Source organism: Pundamilia nyererei, unplaced genomic scaffold (assembly GCF_000239375.1).
Source record: "Pundamilia nyererei isolate P.nyererei 1_Seehausen unplaced genomic scaffold, PunNye1.0 scaffold00109, whole genome shotgun sequence".
Classification (NCBI taxonomy): Eukaryota; Metazoa; Chordata; class Actinopteri; order Cichliformes; family Cichlidae; genus Pundamilia; species Pundamilia nyererei.
In genome coordinates this window covers 1,815,559-1,827,668 of record NW_005187510.1, presented here as the reverse complement: position 1 = coordinate 1,827,668, position 12,110 = coordinate 1,815,559, and the positions used below count along the sequence as shown (strand labels likewise).

General features: G+C 38.8%; 1 protein-coding gene across 1 annotated transcript in view; it reads left to right on the top strand.

The window, feature by feature from the left end:
- The window catches only part of bckdhb (branched chain keto acid dehydrogenase E1 subunit beta), a 78,761-nt gene that overhangs the window by 3,772 nt on the left and 62,879 nt on the right, over positions 1-12,110 (top strand). Inside the window, exons 4-6 of the mRNA XM_005741312.1 lie at positions 3,651-3,784; positions 6,317-6,472; positions 8,335-8,443. Coding sequence (XP_005741369.1) covers positions 3,651-3,784; positions 6,317-6,472; positions 8,335-8,443 — 399 coding nt within the window. The remainder of the gene's footprint in view (positions 1-3,650; positions 3,785-6,316; positions 6,473-8,334; positions 8,444-12,110) is intronic.

Genomic DNA, 12,110 nt, shown 5'->3' with positions numbered 1-12,110 from the left:
GTTGTAGGGGAACCCTTACAATGAGCTGATATAGTATGAAGCTCACTGTCATAAGTTTTGTTTTTGGGGCTCATTATTTTCTCTGAAGTTTTCTGATATTCTTAAATAGCACACTCAGAATCCTGCAGGTCGTTCAGACAGATCCTGGTGAAGAGGATCGGGCCTGTATGCAGTCTCAGTGACAGCCGGAGAAGCACAGGTGTAATGTATAATGCAGTCAGTGGACAAGATATACTGAAACTTTTGGCACTGAAATGCAGAGCTCCACAGACATAAATACTGTTTTGTGACATCCACTATTATATTTGTTTAAGCAGTTAAAAAATAGTTTTTATCACAACTATTGAATTCATTAACAGTATATTGTTAAAGTTTTAAAAATTTTAATTTTAATCTTGCCTGATCGTTGAGATCCAAATCCTTAAAGAGTGTAATGCTGCAGCTGCTGCTCTACAGCTCTGACAGTCAACATTTTAACTTGTAATAGTCAGAAAATATCGGGTGTCAATAATAATGTTAATGATGCCTCTGTTCCATTTCTAATTAAGTGTCCATATAACCTGTGACAGACTGCCAGGCAATGTGAGGACTGTTTTTTTTTTGTTTTTGTTTTTGTTTCCACACTTGTTGTCTGTTCAGCTTTAATCCTGCAACTTCTCTGGTAACAGTGTACTCACACTGGACTTTTGTCATGACCTGACTCCTCACTTTGAATAGGATCGGCTCACCTTTATATTGATTTCCAGCAGACTATGAGCTGTGGCTTTTATATCAGCTCAGCGTATTAGGGACCTGATAGGGACCTTATTGATGTCATAGAAAGCCAAGAGTAGGAAACAAAAATACTAAAATAGAGCATTTACAGCAGAGCTAAGCCTAAGCTTCCAGCAGTCAAGGGTTGCTTGCACAGATGCTGACCTCTTGATTTGAAATTTTGGCCATATTTACAAACACCACTGTTACATAATATACAGTATGTGACGGAAAATGAGCAATAGCTTAATAAGTCTGCTGTAATACCCATAATTCATAGATGCCTTGTGGCACATTGCTGTCTAAAACGAGGGTCAGAACAGGTCCGTTCATTGAGATCAATCTGATTCACAAGAATTTACATCAGTAACTGTCTCAAAGTACTGTATTAAAGAGACAGTCAGGTTCCTCTGGTTCTGCCGGAGGTCTCTTCCTTGAAAAAGAAGAGACTTCCGGCGGAACCACTCTTAGGGACGGTGAGTATAACCTCGACGCATCCCATTGATGTTATTACAGCTCATTAGGGTTAATTAATGCTGAATTGTGGGAAAACTGAGATAGGGAGACCCCTGCAGACTGTGTTGAATGACAAATCGAATTTGAGCCTGCAGAGTCTAAGTTCTGTGACTAATTCGTGGTTAAAATGAGGCAATGTCTGCCTGGCCTTAAACTGAAGAAGCTGCTGAGCTTGTTTTTTGTTTTGTTTTGTTTTTTATTCTTGTGCTTTTCAGGCTGTGGTCAAGTTTCCAATCAAAAGCAGTCCATATTTTAATTAAATATCAAGAAAATCTTCAAAGGCCAACACTAATTATTATGTCTTCCCTGAATTTGAGTTGAATGACTATTAAGAGTTGGCCACACAGAGAAACAGTTGGTGGAGCTAATTCTCCACACAGATGCTGTTCGTGGGCCACCGCAGAACAAGACATGACTTAATTAAAAGAGTGCCAATCAAACCTCAAGCGAATAAATTGAAGCAATGTGGGAAACTTGGCGTTTCTGTTTTGTTTAAAGCACTGATTTTAGGAAGGCTAGAATCACCTCGCAGGCCCCCTTTGACTCTTTCCCACTGGAGCAGTTTGAGTTTCAGTGGACAGTTAGGCCACATGCTTCGTGACTTAGCATGTTTGCATTTGTTTCTGGTTTTGATGACAGATGGAATTTACATTAAAGCCAAGTATTAAAATTATTTACTTGTGTTCTAGAATAAAAGGCACATTAATAAAAAACAGCTTGGTGGAAATGCTCTGCATTTGGCTGTCCTGCATGGTAAAGTTTATTTTTTTTTTTCGTTTTCACCTTTTGGGGAAAATTTTGTTTTGGCTTTTAAAAGGGGGGAAAAAAGGTTTTTTTTTTTTTGTCTCCACAGTGTCATTCAGTTATGACGTATTATTTAAAAGAAGATGACCACTTTGGTTTGGTTGTATCATTGACCACCATAGTAGTAAATCTGTTTGGGTACACAAATGTCTAATGACATGGCAACAGCACCCAAATAGCAACTCACACTGTCTTCCATTAAACTCTGCCACTCCATAACACAAGCGTGGAGACTGACTGTGTGTGTGCAGCAACAGAATTTAATTGTTTTCCTTGTTTCTCACAAGGCTGATTGGCTAATTGGATGTCAATAGATTTCCTTTCTTGTTTACATTTTCGGTGGATATTTGTATGCAGCCTGGAAATGGCGAGAAGTCTCAAACGCACCCTACAGTAGCGGGCACTGCCTTTTTGTTTTCATTGACGTCAGAAGTGTTGACCTTTTGGAAAGGGATCATTATTTTCCATCTCATCCTTGTGTACAGTGACGAGAGCAAAGCTGTTTTTATTCCTCTCTGTACTGAAAAGGATGGCACACACCTCTGCCCCGCTGCCATTACACACAACAGAGGGGTAATGCAGGGCGGACTCCATATGAATGGCTTTTTACGAGACCGATGCATTCACCTCAGTGATCACTCCTTCCACCTCTGGCTGCCTGTGCTTGATTGCTGTGAGAGCTACAGCGCACTAGCTCTCCTCTCACTCCCGTTTAGCCCGTTGCACTGAATGCAGTGTGGGTGTCAGACAGCTGACTATAAAAGTTCCATGTCGTCTATTTAAAATTGCATTCTAGACTCACGAAGCACAAACAGCAACACAACAGAGTTATTTTGGCATCACTTGATGTGTGTTTGTGTGTGTGTGTGGAGGCTTTTTTGTGTTATTACTTACTACTGATTGCTTTGATGACACAGAAGCTCACACACGTTATTTACTGTCACTTTCACATGAGGCTGCTTTTTTTTTTTCATTTTTGAGGTTGGCCTCAGTCTGAGCAGCGAGGCACTAAATTTTGATCACTTAATTGTGTGTTCCTCCGAGGGGTGGGGGTGGGGGTTTGGTTGTGGTGCCGCGGTTGCTAATTGAACTTTGTGAGTCCAGAGGGCACATAAGGGCAGAGTTTCGCTGCTGAGAAGCACACTTCCCAGAGAAACAGAAAAAGCACTGGGCTGGCAAATACACAAAGATGAGAGCAAAAAATAACATTCTCAGCCCAAATTTAGTGCAACACTCTTGCGGTTCTTTCTCAGATTATAGGGTGGAGATTGCAAAATAGTATTTTTTTTTTTTCTTTCCTGTTTTTACTCCATGGGGGTTGTGTGTTTGTTGCAGGTTTGGTTAGTTACAGCTCAGGAGAAGTCATCAGCTTCTCAGTTCATTTATTTTAGGACCACATGGCATTGTAACGGTGGGTTTCTCTGGGATCTCCTCAGTCAGGTGTGAAAAGTCTCAGAAATTTCTCTGAATCAATGCATTATCCAGCAAACCTGAAACCTTAAAAGCTCAGTGAGAACTTATTTTTTTCTGTGTGTGTGTGTGTGTGTGTTACCTTCCTAATTTTTTCTTGTCACCAGGTAAGGACCGAGTCTTCAACACTCCTCTTTGTGAGCAGGGGATTGTGGGATTTGGCATCGGTGTAGCTGTCGCTGGTGCCACAGCCATCGCTGAGATCCAGTTTGCTGACTACATCTTTCCTGCTTTTGACCAGGTATGGCGCTGCCTTGCTCTGTGACAAAGTAATGTGAGTATTCGCACAGGTCTAGAAATATCAACATGTTCATGAAGGAACTGTCTGTTTTTTAAAAATCTGCTGTATTTTTCTTTTTTTTCCAGTATTTTTTAAGCTCTCGTGATTTCGTACGTATTGGGGGAAAAAAAGCACATGAAATTTTCAGACTGCTACCAAAATAATTTTAAACCCATTCCAATGGTTACAGTCTGAAGCCTGAATTGTTTTTGGCTTAGCATGAATTTTTAAAAAGTGTAAGTGATGTCTGTGATGCTGAGCAGAAATCTCACATTCATTTTACATTGTGGCCTGCATGCAGTCTGTAGTGTGAAAAAAATAGTTTACATTTAAATTAAAAAAGTTTTTGCTAAATCATGAAAAATGGACCCACTGTAAATAAATAAATATATAGATTATATAGAAATTAGACCTTTTTTAGAGTAGATGGTGGGAAATAAGAACTTTTCTGTCATTTCCATGTACAGTATTGGATTGTTTGCAATTCTGTAAGTAACCAAAATAAGTTTTCTGTATTTTATTTACTGCCATAACAGTCAAGACAATGTTTGTATATGTATTCCTGTTGTTTGCATATAGGTGTTTTTTTAATGACTTTTTTGTAGTTGTTTTTATTACTGTTTTTTTTTTAACTACATTAATCCACCAACAAATGTCATTAAATCTTTCTACAAGGACAAATAAAGAATCTTAATTGTTAATTTATAACTTAATTAGTATTAGTATGAATGGCAGTGAGGAGCTCTTTATCTGTCGGAAAAGCTGTGAAACTTCAATATCAAAAAGTTGAAAAACTATGCACTTCTTCACAATTTCCCAAGCCATCCAGTGGGCCGGATTGGAGTCTTTACCAGACCGATTCTGGCCCCCGTGCCTTATGTTTGACACCCGTGATGTAGAGTAACAGAAACAAGTACCTGCCTGCTTGATCTGTTTTCTGGTGTTCAGATGTTCTGTATAATAGTTTGGATGTACAATAGATCCTGAAGAAGCTTTTTTTTTTTTTAAATCCTTTTAACACAAGAGAAACCCGGGTTACAGGAGGTCTCTGAATCAAGCCTGTAACTTGTTCAGGTTAGAAAACCTGTTAATGGGTAAATATCCATGTGCTGAATTTGATGTGAGGTTTAAATTTTTATCTATCTTGGCAGCTAAAATTTGAAATTAGAAGGCTGTTTACAGATAAGCAGTTGATATACCTTCTTGTGGTACGGGTACATGCTGTGTTTACCTTTTGCAGGTCTCAGCTCTGCTGTTGTCACAGACAAAGTGTTGCTGAATCTTCAAATTGATGCCTAAAAGCCTTGGATGTGATCATGTTTGCGTTTGCATTTGCATTTGCATTTGTATTCCTAGTGGTATTCTCAGTGTTCCTAGTGGCACCCATATTTCTCCCATATTAACTTCCCTTCATTAGCTCTGAATCCAGAACATAATTTAAAGTCCTTCTCATCACATGTAAGGTCTTGGATAACGAGGCCTCATCTTAACTTAAAGAATTCATATAAATCAAATAGAGTACCTTACTTACTTTACTTTCTTTGTTTTACTTTACTTTACAATATAAAACACCTCGAAGTAACTGTTGTTGTGATTGACAGTCAGCATCCTCGCATATGTCTCTCACTCAATATCTTTAGAAGCTTCAAGCAAAGACAGACAGAATGGGGAGAAAATGAACCTTTTACTCGTTGCTTTTCATATTTAGCTTCTATCTCCTTTGTTCTGCATATTTCTTGCAGCAGACCTTGAATGTCTGTTATTTAATATTTCTACAGCCTTGTACAGAAACATCAGCAGAACAAAAGAAGCCCTTTAAACAACCCCCTGCTTCAAAGCTTTGCTACAGAAGATTAATGTGACGTTAACACACTTAGCAGCACGTTGGGCAGTGCAGCTGTTTAACCATGCATATATGTTGACACCAGTGTCATCCTGTGTATTCTTGCCCTCCACAAGATAAATGCGAGTCTCGCTGCTATGTCAAGGCGACATGAAACAAAATATGCGATTGTGGAGCCAGTTTTTAAGACCCTCCTATTGTGACGCAGACAAACAGTAGATTAAATCTGGTGTCGGGCCTTGACTGGGATCCCTCTCGCCTTCTGCGCTCTCACTTAACACGATGGAGTCCAAACTGACCTTAGAGAGTCGTAAAAGGCGAATTAACAGTCCACCTGAGCTTCGGGGAGGGAAAATTTGGGACACCTTTTTGGTGGAAGCCCAGTGTCTGAAACTGTAGATGTAAAAGAAACCAAAGACACTTGAGGTGATGGCGCTCGTTAAAAATTAAGTGACGTTTTAATATCTTTAAGGGGAATAGCAGAGAGAATGCCTCCACACATGAAGCCAGGTCTTTATTCACAGAAACCAAAGAAAGTGCTCTGTTTTTGTTGGGATGTTTTTGCAAAGTAGTTTCCCTTATATTTACATGACTATGTTCTGGACTAATTTGCTGGTGCATTAATCTAAATTATTATTATCGCTTTCCAGATAGTCAACGAAGCAGCCAAGTACCGCTACCGTTCAGGGAACATGTTCGACTGCGGCAACCTCACTATTCGGGCTCCGTGGGGGTGCGTCGGCCATGGATCCCTTTACCACTCTCAAAGTCCCGAAGCCTTCTTTGCTCACTGCCCGGGCCTCAAGGTCAGTCCACTGCTTCACTGTATATGCATTTCCTTTAGACATTTGTGGGCGTTTAATCTGAATTTCATCTCTCACCTGAAAGCAGAATTTGAAAGTCTACTAGCAAAACCATATAGAAGTTGTAAATAGGCTGATCATTACTCTTTGTATTTTTAGTTATTTCATTATTTTTATAACTTTTCCTGCACCATCATCAGTGGTGATGCAATTAAAAATTATTTCCAAATTTTTCACAACAGTCAAAACAGTATAAGTTAAACTGTCCAGTTTAGATTACTTACACTAGAAGTGCTGAGATGGAGGGGGATATGAACTGGCCTGAGGAAAACCAACAATAAGGTTGTGATCCTGCCTCAAGTGCAGTGGAAGAGTTACGGTGTTCCAAAGAAATGGTGCTCAGAACAGAGCACCCACATTTTTGCTTTGAATTGCACCTCTTCTTTACCCTCTCTACTAATGTTTTTGAGTTTCTGCTGCCATTTTTGAACTGTTTGAATTTGGCATATCTGATGCAGGTAGTGATGCAGTTTTCAGTAGAACCTCTAGTTCATCTCAGCTCTGCCACCTCCTAACTCCACTTGAAAATATTTGCACACATCACTTTTTTGGGTTTCTTTCTTCTTCAGTCAGCTAAATGAAAGTAAGCAGCATAAGAGGCAAGGCTCATCACTGAGGCTAGCATCTCTGCCATTCAGAATTATATGACTGGCAGCTATGGGCATTTAAAGAAAGCAAAAACTATAGAAACAGATCACTACAACAGTGGAGGAGTAGAATAAAGGGGATGTCTTACAGTGGATCCGGAAAGTATTCACAATGCTGCATTTGTTCCACATTTTGTCATGTTAAAGCCTTATTCCAAAATGGATTAAATTCATTTTTCACCTCAAACTATAACACGCCATAATGACAAAGGGAAACAAGTTTACTTGAAATTCTTGCTTTGTTCTCTACAAGAACACACATCTGTATGTGTGTGTGAAAAGGGCCTGAGGAATGAAATTATTCATCAGTCCTGTGATACTGTCAGTGCAACTACTTTTAATCCAGGAGTTTTCTCATATACTTCCATCTGAGGTCTGTAAAGTTTACAGCTGCAGTTCATCCCCTGTGAGTAATAAATGGGTCTTCCAGTATAAGGTCACAAACTGATAAATCCTTGTGCATAATCAGCCCGGTTCCCTCCCTCTGAGGGTCGGTCTCAATACACAGAAATGATTTGGCTCTGGTAAATACACAGTGCTGCAGTTAAACCTGGATTTTGCCTTAAGTACAGCAGAACCACTGTAGTGTGCAGTAGCATGCATTGGGTGGCATGGCTCGGTTGTGGGATGCAACTACGCTTTCAAGCACACGTGTAGAATGCATACAGTGGGTTGAGCATACTTGCCTGCGAGCCAGAGGCAGCAAGAACAGCAAGACCCAACCCAGAACAAAACAAAGCAGATGTCAATATCAGCAGATGTGATACTGATTAAATCAGATGAAAATCAGAATGAAAAAGAGGAGTAGGTGAGTTGCAAAGTGGCTTGTCGATACAGGGCGTCAGTAGGCAGGCTAAAGCAGCACGCCTGAAATAAAAGTGAGACAATTGGATCTTTTAGTATAAAACATCTGGAACCTTACAATTCTCGATTAGAGAATGGGCAAAACACCGCAATTCATTTGAAACCACTTTTTGTATGCGTTTAAGTTTGTATAGTTGGGTATCAGTTTAAAGCATGTTGGACTATATGATGATATTCTCTACAGTCGAAATGTGAAACCGATTTAAATGTTTAAATATTCCATTCTGTTTAATAGGGAACATTAAGGTCAGTTCATTATATTCTTTGGCCTAACAGATGTCATTTATTTCTCAGGTTGTAATACCTCGTAGTCCAATTCAGGCCAAAGGGCTGCTCCTCTCCTGCATTGCTGACAAGAACCCATGCATTTTCTTTGAGCCGAAGATTCTGTACAGAGCAGCAGGTAAGCTGGTTTGTGTGTAAATGTTACTGTAAAAGCAACACACGACTGAAGCTTTGTTGATGTTTGTTCAGTTGTCCTCTCAGCTTTTTTTTTCCCCCCCTCAACCTTCTGCTTGGATTCTTTATGAAAAGCAAATGTTCTCCCTCTTTAGAGGTGCGAAGCTAGAAAAACAAACAATGTGCGTGACTACAAACAATGTGACTGAGATCAGCTGGGCCACAAGTGTGAAGCAGGCCGTCTAAATGGTCTGTGAAGTGTTGACAGTGGCGAGCTGAACTCGCTCCCCCCTCCGCTCCTTGGGTGCAGTGTTTAGGGGTAGCATGAAAAAGCCCCAAGGCCAGCGTGGCCTTGGGAACACTGCCGGGGTAAACAGTGTCCAGCATTACCAGCAATACCATAATAAACTGTTAACAGTTGTTGAAAGCTGCTGTAAAACAGCACTGCCTCGTCCACATGTTGGTCATTTGATTTCCAAGAATTAAGACAGATGAATTTTTAAAGACTTGACTTGTACCGACAGACTTTAAGAAAATGTTTTTATTTTTTTTAAGTGTTTTCTGCTTTGACATGAATCAGGTCATATTATTAAAAAAGGTATGCTTTTTTTCTTCTTCTGAGTAGTTCATACTGTAACGAAGGGCATTAGTAAAAACGGCTGTCGCAACCCAGATAAGGCATTTTAATAGCTTCCATTCTATTTGATCTGTTTGCTTACACAGCCTGACATGTACTTCTCCAAAAATGTAAGTTCATGAGGCGGTAACGCAGACCACAACAGTTGTGATTGGTCCATATGGTAGCAATCACACTTACACAATTTGGACAAGGATTTCCTACACGATTTTAAAATGGAATATTTAATGGACTATCATTTTATTTAGCTTCGTTATTAGGCTAACACAATGGCCAATATATTTCTTTCGTTTCTCTGTCCATGTATAAACTCAGTCAGTTCTAAAGTTTTCTCTCATAATATTCTCTCATAAAATCTGCTGAGCTCAGTCATCACTGTTTAGAGTATACAAAGCATCTCAGCAGAGTGGTGTAGAACCACCGATACCAGCTAGTGCAGAACCAGCCTGCCGAAGAGTCCAGTTGGGGCTTGATGGCTTTGTTAAGTGTGGCGTTGGGAGAAATTGAATGGCTCACTGGTTGTCTAAAGGGTTTGTTTCATTCGACGTACAGACCAGAATTATTGTTAGTCTCACAGCCTTCTTAATGACAAAGACATCACCCACAGCTGCCATACCACACTGAAGTAAGGAGTCATGTCGTTGAGTTACGACAGCAGTGTTTCTTTGTAATGAGCGTAAACCGAGTGAATGTGGAAAAACTGAAACATACTGTTGAAACTGCACTCTTTCTCTTCAAGGAAAAAAAGGGGGTGAATTAGTTACTAGATCTTCAATAACATGTGATTTATTTCAACAATGTGCTTGTATGGGCAGTTTTATTGGCCTTGTCCACTTGTGATAGAGCTGATTGTTGTCTGTGAGCGTCAGCTGTGGTGGCATGTCAATTTTTCATAAATTAGGATTTACTGTTACTAGTTTAAGTTGTGTTTAAAAGTATACATACATTTTCTTTAAAGCAGTGCAGTTTTTTTATTACAAAGTCAGTGGCCTATTATGACCATGAGATAAATTATCAGTCTGTCTATTTGTAACTGCTTATCCAGTTCAGGGTCATGGGGAGCTGAAGCTCGTCCCAGCTATTACAGAGAATAAAGCAGGATACACCCTGGACAGGTCGCTAGTCCATCACAGAGTTAACACAGACTGAAAGATAACAACTAACACGTTTATTCAAACATACAGACAATTTAAAATAATCAGTTAATCTAAGGAGAACAAATGATAAGAACTTACAACATGATTATGCCCTTAAAGTAAAATACAGAGTTGTGGTGGACTTGAAATCTTTTGCCCTAGTAAACTCTGTTTCTTAATTTATGTTTATCCTTGCTTTTATACGAAATGCACAAAACAAAATGTATAAAAGCAGATTCAAGCTTACTTTCATCATTATTGATGGCTTTAATACCTCAGAGCTATAGCTACTTACTGACAAATGACTGATAAGGGATATAAGAGTGTAATACATGTGTCATGTTTCAGATTTATGTAGTTAATAAAATCAGTTATCATCAATAACTGTAGCCAGGAAGAAGGCAGGTGTTTTTGTTTGCATTATTTCACTGTTGATGCTGTCTGCCTCTTGTGGGATTGACGAAATAGTAGATCGGTGAGATAGTGTATGGAAAAAGAGAGATATTGCCGAGCCTTCCGCAGATCACTTTTACAAGAGCGATTTATTTATTTATTTATGTGCCCATGAGTAATTTTGCTAATAATGTTGGTTGAAGCTAAGAGAAGCGTTGTGGTAACGGTACCCTCTTCCAGCTGCGAGCAAATGGACCCTCCTCAGACTGTGCCCAAATGAAGCCATTCATTTACTCAAACTCATAACAGAAACAAAGACAGTAGCCCCCCCCCCCCCCCCAAAAAAAAACAACCCACCCCATTTTGTTTAAATAAAAATAAAAAAAACCATAATGGGTGGGGCGGAAAACAAAGAGAAACTGGCTTCTTTTTTCCATTATAACCATGTTTAAAGTCCTGTCCAGTGTTTATCTGTCTTATACGTTCGACCAAACAACAAATATAAAATTAAACAAAAAGTAAGTTAAAAATCAAAATGTCTCTTCCAGCCAACATTTAAAAAAATTTCAGATATAAAGTTAAGTCTTTGTGCGATTTGGCGCATCTCAAATAAATAAATAAATTAATAATCCAAAAAGTAGCTATTTTAATACTGAAACAAACAAGAAAAGAAGGTAAAATATTCCCTCCAAACAAAACGTATAAATTCTAAGTGCGCAAATCAGTCCATGCATGATCACATTGCTCCGCCCATCAAAAAGTCTGTGCCTGCGCGAATAATATCGCCTATCATTGGTTATTGGACTGTAGTGATGGGATTTCCGGCTCTTTTTAGAGAACCGGCTCTGTCGGTTGTTTTGTTGCTTTAATTAATTTATTATTAACAATAATATAAAATTATGCACAAAAGGAATTACTAATGTAAAAAAAATTAGCGGTTTTATTTATATATGTTTATATATAAATAAATATATGCGGTGGCCCCCTAGAGACAAAACATGTACAAATTCCAAAAAGCACATACAAACTCCAAAACACATTTCTAGCATGAACTGAACTTCCAAACCAAAATCAACTATTCACATTTCAACTTTTAACTATTTAAATTTTCAGCTTTTTCCTTTTACAAATTTAAAGTGAAACAACACAAAACACTGCAAACCACAATACAATTAAATATAAATTATAATATGAAAACAAAAAGAACATGCATATTCTCTGTCATATGGGCCTGCATGAATAAACTTTCTGAATCCTTTATCATCTGCATGTAAGAGGCACTTAAAAATCAGCTGTACCATCATTTAGGGCTGGGCGATATATCGAGTTTAAAAAAAAAAAAAAATCCATATGTTTTTATACGCGATATAAGATGTGGCAATAGCCTTTATATCGATATAGTCTATGTTACGTTATAATTATAGTTGTGGGGCCACAAGTTTGCCCCTCTTTTGTCCACTTTTGTCTTTACGCAACGGTACTCGACCTCGCCTCTCTCCTTAACT